The sequence below is a fragment of the Corvus brachyrhynchos genome, unplaced genomic scaffold (assembly GCF_000691975.1).
Source record: "Corvus brachyrhynchos isolate BGI_N302 unplaced genomic scaffold, ASM69197v1 scaffold62, whole genome shotgun sequence".
NCBI classification, from domain to species: Eukaryota; Metazoa; Chordata; class Aves; order Passeriformes; family Corvidae; genus Corvus; species Corvus brachyrhynchos.
This window is the reverse complement of record NW_008236629.1, coordinates 1362008-1382894: the sequence shown is the minus strand read 5'-3', so window position 1 is coordinate 1382894 and position 20887 is coordinate 1362008. Positions and strand designations below refer to the sequence as shown.

At 37.9% G+C, this 20887-nt stretch overlaps 1 protein-coding gene across 1 annotated transcript in view; it reads right to left on the bottom strand.

The window, feature by feature from the left end:
- The window catches only part of OTOG (otogelin), a 95232-nt gene extending 74372 nt beyond the window's left edge, over positions 1-20860 (bottom strand). The window contains exons 1-13 of the mRNA XM_017726562.1: positions 20735-20860; positions 19660-19750; positions 12389-12481; positions 12009-12163; positions 11493-11611; positions 10911-11116; positions 9238-9368; positions 8215-8321; positions 6648-6757; positions 5736-5861; positions 4477-4585; positions 3595-3641; positions 2956-3101 (exon numbers count right to left, since the gene is read on the bottom strand). Of these exons, the coding sequence (XP_017582051.1) occupies positions 2956-3101; positions 3595-3641; positions 4477-4585; positions 5736-5861; positions 6648-6757; positions 8215-8321; positions 9238-9368; positions 10911-11116; positions 11493-11611; positions 12009-12163; positions 12389-12481; positions 19660-19750; positions 20735-20860 (1566 nt within the window). The remainder of the gene's footprint in view (positions 1-2955; positions 3102-3594; positions 3642-4476; positions 4586-5735; positions 5862-6647; positions 6758-8214; positions 8322-9237; positions 9369-10910; positions 11117-11492; positions 11612-12008; positions 12164-12388; positions 12482-19659; positions 19751-20734) is intronic.
- Positions 20861-20887: the final 27 nt, after the last annotated feature.

Genomic DNA, 20887 nt, shown 5'->3' with positions numbered 1-20887 from the left:
AAAAAAAAAAAAAAAAAAAAAAAATCTATATTCAGAAGAATTTCTCATCATACAAACTACAAAGCCAGTGAGGCTGTCACCTGAAACTCAGATAAGGTTAAGCTGTGCTGATCACTTGACTGATTCTCCTTCCAGAAAGTGCTTAAACAAAATTTCACATCGTTTTGAAATAACCTGTTGCCTGATGACTGTTTATGTCACCAACTCTAAGGCTCAGGATGACTGGATTCTTTGTGATTCAGAAAGCTGAAATCTCCCCAGGTATTTTCTTTCCACATTTTCTAGTCTGCTTGAATGAGATGGGAGTGATAAGGCTTTTTTAAGGAAGCACATAAAATCTCAAGCCATCAAGAAATATGAGATTCCACATTACAAATCTTTTAGCTTCCCATTTCAATTCATTAATTTTTATAAATGGGAAAAAAAAAATAATGGAGGGTGCCTGGGGAACTGAAAAGCAGATCTCCTGCCAAGTGGTACCAGCTGGTTGATAATTAGAGACTTGAATAGCTGCACTGAAGCCCCAAATTCTTGCATTATACTACACAAACTGTTCTCACTACCCTCTTATCACCCGTACACTGATAATTAAATTAGCAGCATGTAGTTCTGGGACATATCCCATAATCCTCTGATTACTCTGTTAACATCCAGAATGCTTTACTCAGACCTCTGTAAAATCTATGCCTGTTAGGGACTGATCAGGTTACTTTTGTTAAAGGCTAGGTGAGGTATGAAGCCCAACATGCAGTAAAAGCCAAGAGAATCTGGTTTTTTTCACCTACAAACCACCTGGACACAAAGACACATTAAGCAAAGTCACAGAGTGAGGCTGAGGAAGAATGCAAGAGTTACCACAAAGCACTCTGCAGTCTCACCAGCGCTGCAGAAAGCCAGCTTGTTTGGTTATCACTTTCCCCAACAAAAAGTAACCACAAAAACTAAACCAAAAAGCGTAATTCTGTCTGTTTGTATGCAGAGTGTTCCCTAGCCCAAGGGAATGAGACACACATACATACTACGCACATTATCACAGCAGATATTTGCTCTGTTAATTGATGGGCTTTTCAGCAGGTCAGGCTGAAAGGTACTCTGCTGTGAGCTTCGGCAAGAAGTCACTTTGGCCTCAACTCTCATTCGATATAAAAGTTGCCTAGACAGTTTCTCTGGGGATTTCCTTTGCTTTTCTTCCATTATATAGTTAATCTATACTATGCACAACCACCTTTCTCAAGCTTCTTGGACCCTGCAAAATTCTAAGACTATGACACTGAACAGATGTATGCCTATGCCTATGTTTTGTTTCACATATATTCCTTTTATTTTTTACTTCTTTGAGATGATACAAACTTAATCAGCTCCTCAGGTTTCCAAGGTTAGCACAGAATGAAGCCAGCCCAACTTGTTGAAATAAAACCAAGCTAACTCAAATAGGTTCTTGAAGGGGGGAATTCTAACAACAACCAAATACATCTTGAAACAGCTTCAATCTTCCTATAAACAGGAAATTCTAGCAGGATCACAAGAAAAATGCACACAGAGGTTAAAGTGTGGAAGTTCTTTAAATGTGCATGTCCTTGCCAAGACTTCATTTCACAGGCCTCACTGTAACACTTCTATCTCAAAGAGCTGAAGGCTGTTAGAGTGTTATACAGAGATTTTATTTCCTACCCAGGAATCCACTTTTTCAGCAGTGGTAACTTCTAGGCCCTGTCACATATCTCATCTAGGGTCCTGATACACTTCTCCTAGGAACCATAGAAGAGACATTTGTTTGTGGATCATCAAGTTTCAGAATATATTTGGTTTCTATCCAGTTAAGCTATTTTTCTTACCTCTCAACTTCTACCACTGAGATGGGGGCACTCCCTGCACTCAGTCTCCAATCTCCTACCTGGACTGCAAATAAAACTTTCTATTATAATAAACTTGTCACTGCAACTTTATTCTAACTTTCTACTTAAAAATCTTTTCGGTCATCCAGAGAAGTAGGTTAAAATGCAGAAATAGAAAACAACTACTGAAATATGCCTTTATAAAGTGTAGCATGACAACTGATATAACCATTTCATTTCTCCAAGGAAATCTCAAGTGCATGAACAATAGAAACTGCAGAGAAAGTGACTGCAATCATTAATGGAAAAGGACTTACAGAATCACACATTTATTTAGAACACAGAAGAAAAATAATGTAGCTACCTCCACAGAAGTACAAAGCAAAGGTGCTAAATCTGATTTTATGTGAATTATGTAATAATGTGGGCCTAACATATATAGATGGTCTAGAATCATGGCAAAGTCATATTTAAGGCTATATACACTTCAAATGCCGGTACAGTTGCTTCTAAGTAAAAATTATTACAGAAGGCCATCAGAGACAGAACATAAATCTGGCCAAGATACGAAGTCTCTCTCCTACGGTGAATCCAGCAGCTTGGTAATCATGACCTTAGTATAAATGTGGGCCAAATCCTGCCCTTACATGCACATGTAGAACTCAGACAGTGAGAAAAGCCTGATTCGAGAAAACAGCTAAGTTCAGTGCACTACATTTCCTGTACCATGTATGAATTTTAAGATCTGTTCTATCTTAACTGCCTGAAAATTATTAGCCCTTTCAAGACTGTAATAAAAATGAAACTCTGTAGTCAAAAACCTTACCAGTGCTCCATACCTCACACATAGTTTTATAATACATGCTCAGAAATGCACATACAAGACAAATGAAAGAACAGGTCTTGGATGTAAGGCAGACAAAAATATTTGGTGACTTCTGTGTACAGCATCAAAAACTTTCAAACACAAAGTAGTATCACACCACTTTTAACAGCACCCTTAGGATCAGCTATACACATGCACAGACTTGTAGCTTGCTTTTCTTTTTAAATGCTTTTTTTCCCCTCCACTAATAGGCCCTTCAGGATATAAACATTACAAGAAGGCTGCAACTCTTACCTGTCCACAAGGAGCATTTTGCAAGGATACAGTGAACATTCCAGAGGTGCGGCTCTTTGCCAGAATATATTGGCAGGTGGCTTGGAAAGTGTATTTGCGCCCATCAAAGGTCATTAAATGGGTGTCTCCTGAAATGGAGCATTCAGCTGAAAAACATAATAAATAATGCATGTAAGCATGTAGTAAAGGCAGAGTACTAATCATAGCAATAGCTCTACAGTTCTAACTACTGGTGAGTTCATACACTCTGATACATTCTTTAATTTATAAAATTGTATTTATGTTACAACCAGGTGTTAGGAACACAGTTAGGAACTCCAACTTTTCCTTGCTTTTGTTATGGAGTTCCCACCTGATGCCAGGCCAGGATACCTGAGCAGCTCCTGCCCCAGAAAGAGGCAATAATGTGTGTCATCCTTATGTTATGGGTACTGGATTTGTGGCTCATAAGACTGATTTTCAGAAATATTAACACAGTTACCTGATAAGCCAGACCATTTTAATATTTAATCTGAGTGTGTAGGTTGAAATAAAAATGCAAATACATAGTGAAATACCATATTAAGATCTAAAAGTACTATTTTACATGAAGTAAGAATTGAGTTATCAAACAGTTAAGTATTCAAGACTTTGACACACCTGGACATGTAAGATTTGTACAGATCCACTTTCCTCCAATGCAAGTGCTGAAATCAAAACAAAAAGTTTTCATACTTTTATTTTCTGAGTTATACCCAGCTGTCCCTCAGTTGTTCTTCATGGATTCCTTCTCTACGGAATGAGCAGCAAGTGTCTTGAGTCTTACAAAAGGGTACAACAGAGTTATCAGTCTTTAGAATGCCTGGAATCTTGTCATGAGGACACGATCACGTGAAATTTAATCCATGCATCCAGTATCACTATTGTTTCTTTTTAGCTCCTTAATAACCATTAGAAAAGCTAAGGATTAATAACATTGAGAAGAATAAGCACAAGCACTTTGAATCCTATGACTTCTAAAGACAGAATTATTGTGGGGAAAAAAGTTGCACATCCACAACTTTTTTCAGTCTAGGTGATCCAATAAAAGGCACTTTCTTGTACTACAAATTTTCTTTCCAATTTATAAAATTAACTTAAGAAATTCCAAAACAGCAGCTTAATGTCACAATTACATTAGGGTCTTTATGTCCAAGTGAGACAATAAAACCAGGAGACAAAGCCGAAGTAGTTCTCCTGTTAAGATTTTGAATTCTAAATTATTTTTATTTTTAAGGGAGAGTTCAAACCGAAAAACAGCACTAAGTATTAATAGTATTCTCTGCAATATTTGTCATTTTCTCTTCTTCCACATTAATGCCTCAATAGTTTATCTTTTCCTTAATTGCAAAACATACATAGAACAACAATTTTTGTATGGAGAAACGCGAGTACATATCAAGTTTATCCCATTTCTAAATGGGATAATGGGAAATGGGCCTTCAGGAAGGCCTACAATCATTAAGGGATTTGGTTCACAATGCAAAAAGAAAAATTACTAACCAGTTATTACATTCTTCATAAACCACTGAACCTATTTCAAAGAAACTTCCATGGTAGTCACAAGGACAGTCCATAGGCTTGACACACAATTCATTTTCATAAATTAAGCCTAGAAGGAATAAAATAACAAGGAAAAACTGAAATATCTATGCCAATGGCTGACAGAGCACTAACAATTATATTCAAGAGCAACACAATGGTCATGTATGATAGTAAAACTCTAGACTATTTGTTACTCATTTTCACCAAAAAAAGGGTGCATTTGAATTATATTAAATAAACTATATTACAGGGATCAAGTGACTAAATTTATCAAGATACACTAAACATAGTGCAAATAACAAATATTTAATACCAGGTGAGAGGGAGAGGAATCCATGCATACACAAAATAACAAACCCAAATATACAAGCTGTGCTGCTTTGAGTACCTTTGGCTTATTTTTTAACACATTTACAAATCTTTGCCTCTGTGGTCCTCATTTTACTGAAATTTTTTTTGCCTTTTTTCATTATTACTATAATTATTATTATAATTCTTTTCTTATCAGAGAACCAGAAGCAAAAAAGGCTTTACCAAACAATAAAAAGCATAACTTATGACATATACATAGAAGAGGCTGGATTTGAAGATCCATGGCACAACTTTCTCTGTCCCCTTTTAGACAGAATTATGTAGCCAACAGAAGCTAATTATTAGGTATTGGATATTAACATCTATTTTGGTGATGAGGGCAAAGTTTTGCTACAGGCCACACTGCTGAATACCTCACTTGCCAGGATGAAACAACAGTCTAAGAGCCTCGCTATCAAAACCTGTTTCTGGCCACAGGAATGAGTTTTATTTAGGTCATGGTTTTGAGCTTTCCTAAGCACTCTAACCAGGAAAAAAACCCAAACAAAATAAACCCAAGCGACCAAAACAATCCTCCCCCTACCAACAAAACCCATTCAGCAACCACCAAAATCAGGAGGGTGGCTGCCCTGTAACAACAGAGCAAACCCCATTCTTTCACTGAAATTGTGCAGCTCTACAGCTAGAATGTGGATCTGTGCTGAAACCCATTCCTACATTTTACAGGGAGGAAAAGGCTCTTGTCAGTTAGGAAAACAAGGTCAGTTATCCCCTCTCTGTTGGCACTCAGTTTATAAAAGAGCTCCTGGGAATGCTTTATTCTAGTCAGGTCATATAGGGTGTAACTTGGGGAGGAATCTGGAAGTTTTACGGAATCAAATACAGTTTTGAGGAGCAAAACTCACCATCTGGGCAGTAGCACCCATCAATGCAGTGAAGCTCACTGCCAATGCACTGTGATTGTTGGTGACAGGAAACAGGGCAGCAGTTGATGCATTCACTGTAGGTCAAGGGCTCAGCACAGGTAATGGCTGAAATACAGAAACAGGCAGAGAAGTAGAGCTACTGCCAAAGGGCTTAAATGGATTGCCCATGTTTCTTTCAGGTATTTCTCTTCTGGCTAGTCAGTTGAGTATCTGTTCTCTACATAAACTTTGTCTAAAACAATGGCTTTCCTAACACACAGAGAACTGACACATATTTATATATTCCCACTCGCTCCATTTAAGGTGCATTAAGAAGGAATAATCTTAAATTACACTTTCTCTCAGCAGAGCTATTTAGATATTCAGACCATCACCAGAAGTGGTCAGAACACCCATTAACAGAGATTTTTTGGAACCACAGGGGAAATCTCCTGTCATGGATGACAAAGCAGTTTTGGTCCTGTGTTCCAGGCAAACAAATTAGGTAACCTCTTTCAAACTTACTTTATGTGACTTGTAAGATGAAGTCTTATGAAACTGCAATTTAAGTTTATTTTTAACACTCATGATACACATTTTCTGTATCACAAAGCCATGAAGACTTTGACAATATTTGAAAGAGCAGCTCCACATAAATAAAAAGGTTTAATTACCTTAAAGAACAACATTGTAATAAGCTTAGTGCTTTAAAGAAATATGGTACAAATCACACATATTAAAGAGGAAACCCATTGCATTTGTGTAGCCTTGAAGTGAATTTGACTCACTTAAGAGCTTCATTAAGGATGAATCCAAAACTGGAGAATGGCAAAGAAGTAAAACTATGAAGGACACCCTTCTCAAAATACAATGAGCAAGCAGCATTTCCAAGTACAAGAGCATGGGCATTACCACACTGCTGGAAGTGCACACGCCATCCATGAAGTGGCTTTCCTGCCTGGGCACATGCTCTGGCATACTCAGTGAGTGCTCGACACCAAGTTGCATCATCAGCTGCTGACCTTACACAAATAAAACATGAGACATTATTGTGTATCTCCATTCAAACATACAATCATAACCTCATGAATGCTCCTGCATTGCATCCAACCATGCTGTTTGAATCTACTTCAACAATGTTCTAAAGTATTGTGCTGTTGGACTAGGTTAAAAGTCTTAAAAGGATAAAAAACTTTCTGCCACACTTGAAGAGAAATCATCAATGTAATTAATACATTTGAGACCTGACACTATTTTCCTGAATAAATCCACAAAAGCCAGAGATACAGCTGTATAAGGACACTTCAATAAAGGTCTTGATTTTTACAGAAGGAAAAACATCCTGCAGAGAAGTCAGAAGAAGTGTTAAAAGCTGCAATTGTTTATTAAACTATGGAGGTAGACAAGTTATCCTCTGTAGCTGAAGGAGGATACGCTTGCAGAATTAGCCCGTATATCCGGAACAATATGAATTGCCAAAGATGTGCCATTGCAGTCTGTAAAATATGTAGTACCAAATATGTACCGCTTCCGCTTATGTTATGTAACTAAAGAGATAAGATACCAAATATGGGAGAAAAAAAACAGGGGTCATTCAGAGGACTATGGAGGAAGACTTCTGGCTTCAGCCTCAACGACCACCAGAAGGCAGAAGAAGACCCCCTAGCAACACAACGCACATGCGCAGAGAAACTAGATAACAACCACCTGGAAAGACAGGAAAGCGGAAGAAAAAACCATATATAAGGGACTCTGTACAAGCTAAAAAACCGTGGCAGTTGGCGGAGCGGAGACTCCCCTGTCACCCAGCGCTGCTTTTGCTCACATTCTACTTGCTTAATTACTAATAAATTTCATTTATTAAACTAAGAGTGCACTCCCCTTATTGTTGCGCACTCGTTACAGAAGGAAGTGTAAAATTTCTACCAGTGAGCCACCAGGGTACAAGAAATGGAAGTTATCTTCTGACCTGCCTTGGTTTATTTAATCTAACTAGTCAAAACCACTCGGACCAGCAATATAGCAGGTTATGAAATGGTAGCATAAGTTCAAATAGTAATCAAACTCCTCTTTTCAATGGATTACCATACAGTTCGAAGAAGCCAAACAGGCTCATTCACTGTGACTTTTTGTTATAGTTAAAAAGGCTGTAGAATGGCAGAAAGCACCTAAGGATGTTTCACACTCAGAATCAAAACAGATTACATATTCAAGGGACGTAGACTAACACATTAGGAAAATATCTGGGCCTGGATTTGCCATTCCTTATACCAAAGAAAACAGGAACAACTCCACAGCATTCCACAGCAGTAAAACTAGAACAAGTGAGAAAAGCAAGATAACAGCACAATGATAGATAAAAACTTACATGCAGAGAAAGCCACAAATCTGTTCATTTAACATTTTTAATTCATTCTTATGATAAAAGGACCATGGTTTTTTATAATAGCTTTGGAATTAGCCAAAAACATTCACTTACATGCAGAGATCATTTGTGCAGCTTGCCATAAAAGAAAGAGGACTCACATACTCATGACATTGTTTAAATGGGGGATGTAACAGGATATTACACAGAGCATATGCCCTCTGAAACGAAAGAGACAGCTGTTGTAATGAGGTTTTCAAAAACAAACATAAGCAGAATAAAATAGAATGCTGTGGAAAATCAGAACAGACATCTGTGTCTAGGAATCACTTTCCTCTCACCAAACAGAAGCAGTGTTAAGCAACATCTTGCTCTCCATGCCAAAGTTTCCATAACATTGAATCTTTTATCCAAGGTCATGTCGGTGGTAGTAAAATATATCCCTTCCCCAAAAAGAACATAGTTAATTTTGCAACTAAGCCAAGACGACCTGAAAAAAGCCTTCATTTTAATTAAATTACACAGTAAAAGGCAAGAGAAATAAACCCTAGCTGGCATCAGCTTCAGTTTCAAAGCACTTTAAGTTAAGGGTTATATCCTGAAAATACTAATTAAAAGGAAAAATTACTTCAATGTCATGGAAAAAAGCAACAATAATTGTCTTTTTAAGCACTGGCAAATGAACTGCGCTCTGGCTCTGGTTTTGCTTCCCTGCTTCTTTCTATCCTTCCTGAAGGGAAGGAATGTGTACTAGTTCTAGAAGAATCCCATATTTTACAACTTGTCACTCATTCAGCTTCATAGTCAAACACTTCTATTGGCTGTTATGCAGACAGTATAACATTTGAAAAGATCAAGAATTAAATTCAGAAGAAAAGAGGGGCAGCAGGGTGGAGGGGAAATGATTACAGGACAAAGGAAGATCTGCTGCAGTAAGTATTTTAATTCACCTCTCCCCAAAAAAGGTGCAAATATTTCCAGTCTCCTTCATGGCTTAAAAGTTGTCAAATTATTCACTGAACATTCAAATTAAGTCAAACTCTTGCTCCAATTAAAATCATCAACTATGTCAATAACCCAAATGTTGATCAAAATTGATCAATGTTGATCCAAATGTTGATCAATGTTGATCCAAACCTGCAGAGATTCATGGCTTTGTGTCAGGCACGGTGGTTCATTGAGAAGAGATTTATCCCAATCGGGTGTTCCTTGTGGAGGATTTTCCTGCCAGCTCTCTACAAATTCTGTTACATCATCTGTCAGTTTTCCTAGACAAGACACACACACACACAGAGTCACACAGTGACTTGGCAGAACAACAGTGTTTCTGTAGGGTTTCCCAGGGAAACGTTTCAATAATCAAAGCACATCAAGAATAGAACACCTAACCCTTCTTACTACTAAGTGAATAAGCTGAAATCAATCTGGTCCTTTCAAGAAGCAAAAAATACTTTTAAAAGGAACTACAGAGGTGGGCTTTAGGACAGCAGAAAGTACCTTACTCAGGCAAGGAAGGGCTTTAAGGGAGAAGGACTACACCTGCCTTAGTCATCAATGGAATAAAGGAAACAAAAGCTTTACTAAATTGTATAGACATAGGTCTATGCTGTCACTTTACAGACAATTCCCAACGGGGAGTCTAAAACTCAAGATTTTATTCCTGAGTCACTGCAATGGTACAAAATGATTGTTTGAATTAGCCAAACATGGGTGTGACTCTTTTATTTAAGTAGCAATGCCCATACTAGGGTTACACCAACTAATCCATCATTATTATCATCATCATCATCATCCACCTTGGACAGGTGGAGACATTGATTACTTCTTGGATTGCCCACACATGCATATCTTACCACACCTTTATTACTACTGCTCCCCAAGCTAAGTGGATAAAGCTCGTGCACAGTGAATTCACTTGTGCTACAAACGCAGCTTTAAGGGACTGATACACTGAGAAAGGTGAGAGGGGAAAGGAAAGTCTCTGGGGAAATGACCCCTTGATCTTGGTATTAATATAAACAACTTGATTTAGTGAGCAAAGTATTAGTGGGGGTAATAACTGCTAACAGAGCAGGGCTGGTGCTTTCTGGAACTGCATGGAAGGCATAAACAACAGAGGAAACCACACTCACTCTCTGAGCTTTGAAGTAGTGCTCTACAGAAATATCCTCAAGAGGAGGAGCCAACAGTTAAACAGCCCAAAACAATGACTTCCAGAAGTTTTTACAGCCTAACTTGAGATACTTTTAGGGGACCTGATTTTTTCCCTCCTTTTTTTTTTTTCCTCATTTCACAGATATCTTCACTCATTATTTACTGAAATCCAAGACTTTCAGAAATGTCTGAAGTTGACATTGAAGGATCACTGGTTAATTCTGAAAGCGTTAATACAAATGAAATGCCAGATCAAACAGGATTTGACAGTTTTCATTAATTTGATTTATTAATTATTGATTTATTTCCAATAGCAATACCTCAGGCTTGCATAGGCTGGAAAATTTCTAAAAGGGTGGTGAACATTTAAAAACAGACTTTACCTTTCAGGTCCCAGGAAACTGGAGCACAAATACCACTGTAGGTAATTGAGTAAGACAGCTTTAAGATCTTCCTCCCTACAGCCCCATCTATATTGAAACTTGCTCTCTTCACCAAGTATCACTTAGCAGAAGTATTTCCGTATCATATTTTCCATTTCAAAAATCACCCATCTTAAATTCAACCAGCATTACAACTAAATACTAAGTAACATTTAGCTCACCTGAAAAATAAACCCACCACATTACAGAGCAGGAAGTACCTTAAATACTCACCATAACTGGTTTCCAGATCATCCTGCAGAACAGCATTATTGTTTCCACACAGTCCGTGGGTTTTGCCCAGGTACTCTGGCGCCATTTTAATGTACACTGCAGATGCACCATCCCAAGCCAGAGTAAAGGCATACTGGTGCCTGACTAGGAAGTATCCAGCTAGCTTCTGGATGTGTAAGTTTCCAATAACATAAGGTAATTGTACTCTGGAATGACACAGAACCAAAAATAGTATTACATTAGAAAATGTAACCATTAAAAATAAATTACTTGCTGATGTAATGACTTCCTCATACAACTGAAAATCCCTGATGGAAATACTGAGTAACTCCACTAAACCACATGAATTTGCAAATAACAGCAAAAATCATGAATGCCAATGATTATACTTAATTCTATATATCACTGATTTAGGTATCACCTTCCTCAGACACTACTCAATAAATGGAGGGTAAATGTTGCAGCTGTGGTCTGGGTGCTTTTTCAGCCTACCAAGGAATAAGTTTACATCTCTGTTATCAAAATGGTACCATGATATTAACTCCAATGTAACTACAGCATTAGAAGCATGACTGCAATTACCCAAATCCTTTATAGGTGACTTCACTGCTCATCTTTATCTGTTCATCTCCAGAAAAGAATAAACTAATGGACCTTTTGCAGGAATAAGGAGAAGAATGGCATTCAGGATCATTATTCACCTGCCAAATAAAATCACAAAGTCAACATTTTAATCAAATTCTTTGTAATTCACAGTAACAGAACTAATACCACCAAATCTGCATTCAGCATGGGAACAAGAAGTTTGGTCCCCCTCTTGTGGAAAAAACTGAGTGGTGTTTTCAGAGCCATGGTCATGGAGTGGTCTTTTCACAGCTTTGAGTGAACAAAGCAGTCTTTGGAAGGACACAGAGTCTTTATTCCAGCTGTTTACATTTTACACTATCATAACTGGTAGTCCACATCATGTTAAAATCACATATAGGTTACATGATACAACCCCCTGTTATCATCTCAAGTTATTTTTAATCTCTTAAAATGAATACATTATTAGCATGCTCAAACAGTTCAAAGGAATGTAGAAATACCATTCCCTACCTGTATGGAAAAGCTCTGTTCATCTAACTCAGCGTGTCTCACAAGGGCGTATGTGGATTTCCCAGAAAAGTAATAATAGAGTCCATCAAAAGTTTCAAAATTATATTGGCCCCATGTCCTGCATATATGATCTCTTTCAGCACCTGTGTTATACACTAACAAAAGGAGAGTCACTTGAGACATAGCACTGGTTTTTTGATACAAACAGGAGTTGAGATGGGGCAGTGCATGCCAACATGCTGTGAAATATAATGACATAAAAGAAAAGATGGAGAAAATGCTACAGCATGAAGGGAACCTTTAGGCAGAGAGTAGTCATTGCAGCAGTGGGAGCACGAGTGCAATCCCAGAAACCCAGTCAGAGTTCTCTCTTTACACACCTGTCTGGCATCTCGGTCCCGTCGCATTAAATCGACTGCAGTTGCACAGCTCTCTGTAGACACACTCACCTCCATTAAAACATGTAATTGAATCTGAGTGGAAAAAAATCAAGGCATGTAAAAAATAAATTATAGTTTTCTTTCTTAAGACCAAGTTCTTTCCTGGAATGTAACTCTGAGAATGATAGGAGTTGCTAACTTAGCATTAGTGTCCCTGAGAATTCAATCAGCCCAACAAAAAGGAAACCCACTGTGATAGCTTCAACTCAAGTTATACAGCCAGATTAATAAATCTACTGCACATTTTGAGAAGCAAAATCAAAATGTCTGGGACATCTGCTAGTCTGACATGTTTTCAGCCCTCTAAGTAATGAATAGAGGAAGTGAACAAGTACTGCGCCACAATGCACCACGAAGAAGCCCAGTGCCTGTATCCTTCCATGAGTAACACCCTGTTGGTAAGCTCTGCCAGGATGAGAGCAGACTGCCTTAGAAATACAGATGTTCCAAACCCAGATGTGTCTCTTTACCTGTTGCCCTCCTTCCATCTTACAGTTTCCAAGTACACCAACCATGAACATTTTGCATAAAGACACAGATCCCTGCAATTGACAGTTTTGGGTTTGGGGGAAGGAGGTGATGGGTTTTTTTAATTCCTATTTTCCCTGGGAAGATCCATATCAAAATACAACAAAAGTTTTCACAGTCTAAAGAAAAAGACACACAAGCAGAAACAAAGTTTGCTGTTAATAAATTTAAACTTTGTGATTAAATATTTTTTTAACAATTGTGATCCATTTACTTATTTTGCTAATATTTGCTCCCATAAAGTCTGTTCAGGAAATTATTTTAATTTTAATAATTTACTAGTATGCCATCATAGTAGTTTTTGTACTTTAGAATACACACTGACATTGCTTTAGTTGCAGAAAGCAGACAAGCTACTCAGAAGAAACCAGTCTTTTCTTTATCTTTAAAAATATATCATTCTTGAAAAATAGTCATAGAATGATTTGGGTTGGAAGGGACCTTAAAGATCATCTCTAATTCTTTGGTAGCTTAAAAAAGCAACCATGAGACCAGGTCTCTCAATGCCCCATCCCTCCTGGCCTTGAACACTCCCAAGGATGGTGCATCCTCTCCTTCTCTTAGCAACTATTCTAGTGTCTCACCACCTTTATAGCAATTAATTTCTTATTAATATCTTATCTAAATTTACTCCCTTTCAACTTCAAGCCATTACCATTTCCATTTGCAATCCCATTATAAATACTAACTAATTATTTAAAGACTTTCAAAATATCCAAACAATTAATTTTGATTCCCTTGGTTTCAACAAGCACTCTCTTACCCACCAACAAATAAAAAATAAAAGCCATGTTCAAAAGAACAAGGCAGGTAGACAAAGTAAAAGGCAATGTTTCTTTGCCTGCTAGCCCAACTATCCAGCTCTTTGCCCTGCCTGGCCAGTGTGAGGTCAATAAAAATAATGCAAGCAGCATGCCGAAAGGTCCCTACTTACAGTGACTGAGCCATCTCATTTACATGCTCACAGTGACCAATCTTGTCAATAATGCAAAAGCCTGTTCCTCTTGTCAAGAGAGGCAGACATTGATCTCTTTCATCTTGAGTGTTGTGAGACCTGTGTAACCAGAGCCCTGGTCTCTGTTCTTTGCTTCTCTAAGATTATGCCCTGTTGCCTGCCCAGTTACAATAACATGCTATTAGGCTGCAAGTCATGTTCCTCTGAGCTGTAGAGGAAGTTAGCCCCCTTTTGATGTTTTGGGTTGAATGATTCCATTCTAAGCATGGCTCAGGTAACCTGCTTCAAGCCATGTTTGCTCATATTGTGCAAACAGTCAGCTGACCTGGGGACCCTTGCTGTCACTGGGAAGGATCTCCCTGGCTCTCTTTTAGAGAGAAAGGGTATTAGTCAAATCTGAATCAAAAACCAAATAACACAATCATGAGCATTTTCCTCTTTATAAAGACCTCTTCTGTGTGTTATGATTCTAAGAAAGTATGACAATCTTAGTTGTTGTATTTTATATCCCTTTTTACACCACTGTAAACTGTCTTTCCTTACACTGCATAGGACAGTTGTGTGTGCAAACATTAGTTATCCCTAAGAAGGTAATGAGGAAAGCAGCATTGTTTCAGATCACATTTAGCACTCCTACTACTGTAAATGTGACCTCCTTTAATCATGCAATTCTGCTCCATTAACACAGAAATACCTCCTAAAGAATTCTGAAAAAATATCCTGTAACAAGGGGTTCATTCTAATCTTTGTTGTTAAAGGAATATGACCTCTCCAAGTAAGATAACACAGATGACCACATCAAAAGTTTATATCTCCCCTAGAAATGCGAGAAATTTTAATACTTGCAGAAAGGGAAAATACATGAAGATTAAGTAAAAGCTAACATTAGGAAAGTTACAGAAGAATATTTTGTCCTTCATTTACCTGAAGGTGACACCTATTAAAAACTCCTCAGCTCCTCTTTCCCCTTTGACATTACGCCAGTTGAGTGCACTGGGTTGGAATCTGAAACTGAAAACTGGTGAGACTTTTCTAGCAGAAAATGGGAAGCCTAAACAGCATGATTTGACTCACGTAACTAATAATGGGATTTCCAATCATTGTTGCCACCAGAACTTGCAAATCACCCTGATAGCATGACCACTGCTGTGATGAAGCAACTAGCCTCAAATTCCTTCTTTATCAAATAAGGTGAAGACTTGGCATCATCTTGCAGCACAGGTCTGAATTCTTCTCTGCTGTTCTCAGCTTAAATACTCTAACCCCCTGGTAATTACTGAACAGGCTGCAGCCCCATGGATAGGGCTGTTTTAGTCCCTTGAGCACATAGACCCCCTTTTCAGTTCATCCCCCTTTTAAATTCTTCTATGAGCAGTAGCAGAGCCTTGAGCCCATTATTGAAAAAGTGTGACTGTAATCCAGCCCATCTGCACATTCCCACAAGGGATTCTGCAGAGCAGTGTCCAACCTTCACACAGAGACATTCCTTAGTAGCATCATCACAGCTGTTCAAAGGTATCTTGCATCTTCATCAAAATACATACTTGTTTTGAAATTCTATTATTGATGCAATGTATTTAGTGGGTTTGCATCTCTGATATTGTGCACATTTAGCTTTATCTGCTTTCTTACATTACTTCTTCTCCAATGAATACTTAAGATCCCTTGAACTTATTTCAGTTCTAATTGAATGCTATGTCCTGGCTTGCTCATCCATGACTTGGTCTCCTGATCTGACATGCTCATTAGGAATAAAAGAAGTAATTTATATAGTGTGGAGCCCTTCAGCATGAAGTGAGATACAGTCACTACAGAAGTGCTCTCCTCTTGGAGCACAAGGAGGTAACTGCAAAGAAATCTTCTCTATGTATTCCACACAAAAGATACTACATCAAAGAGATATGTAAACTAAAGTTTTTTCACTTTCATTCAAGAACACTTCTGACTGTGCAGATTACCATGCACATCAACTTTGAAATTCTTGATTTTTGCTTTAACTATCACATGAATACAGATGCTCAAGCCCAGGTTTGACCTCAAGGTAACATACCATTATCACCAGTACACTATTAATTCTTGAGTATTTGTGCCTGATGTGTACCTTCCTATGAGTGTTTTTCAGTAAAACATTTAGTACTTCCTTGTGCTACTATTTTTTCTACTGTTTAAAACACAGCATGAACAAAAATTGCTTAATGCAAAATATTAGACACAGGTTTCTTTTCAGGACATTCATTACTAGATTCACTTGGACAGAAAAGTTTAAGAACGAAAGATTAATTAAGAGATCTGAAGTGATAAATTTTTGCTTAAGCAAGATAGATACAAGGTCCAGCCCATGCCCTCAGTTCTTATGATTCTGCCTAGATATCAACTTTTACCCAAACAGTTTTAGAGATTTGGAGTCATTTACAGAAATAGACAGGAATCATACTTTTCAGAATCCTTTAAAAATCACACATTTTAAAAGTTCTATGCAAGAGTTGAAGAGTAGTTCACTTGAAGAGTCTGAAGGTAATCAAAGTATTAAAATTATGAATTATTTAAAAATCAACAAATTTTATTCTTGAATGGAAAGGTGAAAAAGCAAAGCAGATCAGGATAAGAATTTGCAAGAAACTTCAATTAGATCTAGAGCCACACATAAAAAAGCAGCAGTTGTGCTTAAAATGTAATATTTAAATTTTTGCAGTCAACAACCTTGAAATTCTGTATTTTGTAACTCTGCATAATTTCCACTGCACATTTCTCTAGGTGCAAGCTTTCAGTATTCCTTCAGCTAGGGGAGAATTAATACAACCATTGCAAGAAACTTCAATTAGATCTAGAGCCACACATAAAAAAGCAGCAGTTGTGCTTAAAATGTAATATTTAAATTTTTGCAGTCAACAACCTTGAAATTCTGTATTTTGTAACTCTGCATAATTTCCACTGCACATTTCTCTAGGTGCCCTTCAGTTCCAAGAGCCTTCCAGTTAGCCACATATTTTCTGCTCTGGTACACCTCCTGAAACCAGTTCTCAAGCACACATTGCAAGGGACAAGCATCTTCTGTGGTAACAGTGTCTCGTGCCTGCTACAGCATTTCAACACCAGAGAATTTGTAGCATTTAGAATGTTAGAAATTCTCAGCCGCAGCCTGAATACCTCCAGAAATAATTTGGTTTGCCTGTCCCAGGTTCTTAATGCTTTAGCTCAGGAGTTTTCTGTTTGGGGTTTTTTACATTTGTTTGTTGTTTTTTAATTATGCCTGAAAAATATTTGTGTGGAAGAAAGTTTAACAGCTATGTAAACTACCTGTTAACTTCGCCAGTTTTTCTGATAAACATTTCAAATCCCAAGTTCCCTGGCTACAAGAAACTAACACAGAACTTATCTCTTGGCATTTGCTTGTGCTATACCAACTTTTTTGTTCCAGTGACAGGTAAGACATGACTTAAGACATTTCACTTTCTGAAATGCTTTCAATTGACTAACACAACACAAAGGTAAAGAGATCTCTTGCACAAGTCATGCATTCATTCCACATAAAACAAGTTGATTTATCTTTATAGAGTAACAGAATACAAGAAAAAATGGTATTGCAGCAAGAATTGACTGTAGTAGGATGAAATATAAAACTGTGATTATAGTGAACTTATAAGTACTTCAAAGAATAATTTTCTTAGAGACATTGCTAAAGTAGAGAAAGCAGCTGACAGCCCACCTTGCTGTTTTGATTTGGGTTTCTATTTGCTCAGGTTTTTTAAACAAAAAAGTTTTATTATTTCATACATCCCCAGACATTTGCAAATCCCACTCCATGGGCAGAGTTATAGCAGCTTGCATCTCTCTTTAAATTGGAGAGACCAAAATGAAAACTATTTTTCTAATTATTTAGAGCATTGTACAAAACAGATCAGATTATTCTTTTGTTTTGTTTTTTTAATGTGTCTTTCACACACACAGACAAAAATAGACTCCATTTGCCACACACTAATTTACTGTGATTTAAAAAGGAAACTTCCACTGTTTAAAAGAGTTTAATAATACTGATTTTATTTGCCTTCAAGGACAGGTAATCATTAATAATTTTTAAGGCATGTCTTCAACAACATTGTCTTTCCAAAACAAGTACATCAGAAATGGAAAATCCATATGGAATATCTTTGCCTCATAGAAATACAAATTAGAAAGGAAACAAAAAAGTTTGTACTATCACATCTACAGAGAGCAATAAAACCTAATTCTTGCCATCATAACTGCACCCTCCTTTAGAAGCTTAGCCATGTGATGAGTTAGCATAAGACATTTACAATCATTTTGTTCTCCCTCGTTCTAAATTTGTTCTGCCATTTCTTAAATATTAGGCATATTTAAGAAAATAAACTATAAACTTGCACATAAACCCTTGACAAAAGCTTTTTAATAGAAGTCTTGCAATGAGTTTATGTCCATGGTTTTTACTGCACACTTGAACAATAACACATCTTTTTTCCAGACCTGAAGCAAAAAACGAAATCTTGTAGTTCCATTAAAGAAATTTTCACTAGGCAAAAACTAAACCCAGTGAAACAAACTATTATTATGACAACAAATTTCTCAGCATGATCTGCATATCTTCTCTTTGTAAGCTGCTTCATTTTGTATAAAAAGAAGAGCATAACAACTTCTTAGTTGGTGCAACCCTCAAAAACAGAGGAATTTTTACTAGTACAGAGTGCTAGGTTTCTAAATCAATTTTATCATACACAATATATCTACAACTTTTTCATATTCTGGAGAGAGATTCATAGGTAATAGTTTTTCTTGGAGCAATATTATGCTTCTCTAAACTCTGGTATCCTTCCTCCACATTCAGCTACATGCTCCTCAAAAGCTTCTGAAAACAGTGTGTATTGAAGGGATTAAAAGCTTTTGGAGATGACACAACCCTAATCACAATTGATAAAGAGTCCATTCCACACATTAGTCTTGCCTTTTGTGCCATAAAGCTATGGGATGCACATCCAGACTATTCACTATTATGTAGGTCCCACATCCAATGTGGTCAGGCTGACTGAAGAGAAACTAAGAGGGTTTGCATCACTAACTAAAATTACTCTGAATTATTTTGCTTCATTCTTCTCCTTTCTACAAGACAAGCATGACCCAGACCCTTCTGCAGAGCTAACACAGAGGATCTTTACCCTTCACCAAAGATACTTAAGCCCATCCACTTCACTTCTGAAAATAAGACAAAATCAAAAAAACAAAGATGCCCATTCCTCAAGCAAATGCCCACTGCTGCAAGCTGGTGGCCAAAAGGACCTTATCCTGCTAACCCATAGATCATCACACAGAAAACACCTGTAGGTCACCTCAGCAAAAACAAACAAACAAAAAATCTCCAAGCACAGAAGAGGTACTGGACACAATTTAGTATCATCTAGACAGCAATCCACATCGTTATGTGTATCACACTACAAGAGCAGATTTTCCTTCTGAAAGTTCTTTATTACAAAACCTGCAGTTAGGAACAGTCTTTCAAGTAATCAAAACAGAACCAGGTGTAAACTTAAAGTTAGGTGAAGCTCCATGACAAATTTCCACTCTCCTGGGGACTTTTGAGACCAAACAGGGTAGAGCCTCCTTATCATTAAGGCCTGTATTAGCCATTTTAGGATTTTTTTCTTCCTAAGAATGATTAAACAACACAGAAAACAAGGGACAGCTGAAGTCACTTTATGTAGAAACATAAATAACTTACTGGATGGTCCACATTTCATACTGTGAATTCTCCTGTTCTGAGACAAGGACATTGTCGTAGGTGAAGTGCTATAAACTGCCATTCCAGACTCCTTTCAGAAAGAACAAAGAAATCAGCAGCTATAAACAAGACACCTAAAAGTCTCTTCAGTCTGTCAGTAAATTTACTACTTTTAGTAAGACCATTGCTTCATACTGGCTTACTATAAAATTCCCAAAAAACTCCACCGTAAAGTAAAAAGTACACTCTATTCAAGACTCCAGTATGTTTTCTTTTTCCTTCCTCCTAAACGTATTTCCTACTGAAGATTTCTGTTCAGTAGGCTAGTCCAGAAAGAAACAAAAAATGTATTACTAGATCTTGAATTCTTCGTGGGAGAACCTAAATCCAAAAGTATTTGCTATTATTGGTGGTTGAGCTGGTTACTTGTTTGCAGTTATGTGAAATATTTTCTTTGCTGAGCGCTTCCCAGAAAGAGCAGGGAGAAAGCAGAAAGAAAGGTGACTCCCTCTGAGGAGCCACAAACAAGGACTACAAAGCAATCCTCCCTTTTCCCACCCTCAAACAAGGGAGTGGGAACCACACACCCTAATTACATTTCAGCAACACGCCATGAGTGACACAGTCGAGTTGCCAAGATAAACCACATCCAAAAACCTGAGTGCAGTGATGTAGATACCCAATACTGCCAGCTCCTTTACCTCTACTGAGAGGCAAAAAGGCTTCCACAAAGCAATTATTACTGGATGAGCCAGACTAGACCTCAGCTTTGCCTCGAGCAAGGATGCTTCGTACAACACAAAACTTCTGGAACAAGCTAAAACTCTAGATACAGTCATGCAATATTCTCTCGCTGCTTAAACACTAAACTTTGAGGACTGACACTCCTCGTGGCTGGGATAAAACACACATTCGAGGGCATGTCCTGAAGAATCCCCAAGAGGAGAACAGCCACCAAAATTACTGAGGGTGTCACAGCAATGTACAGATATACTGAAGCAAGATACAAGAAGCACATTATCCTGATGACAACCAGAACACCCATCCCTCTGTCCTGCACAGCCAGCCCCCTCACAGGGGTCTCTCCCGGCGGCGGCGCTGGGAAGCCCGGCACCACCTTGAGCTCATCAGCCCCACGAGCCCTGGAGGCAATGTGGTGGATGCTGTCTTCCCGGGGCCTCCCCAGAGGGAAGCCGCACATCCCGGTGGCCTGATCCCCCAAGGGAGG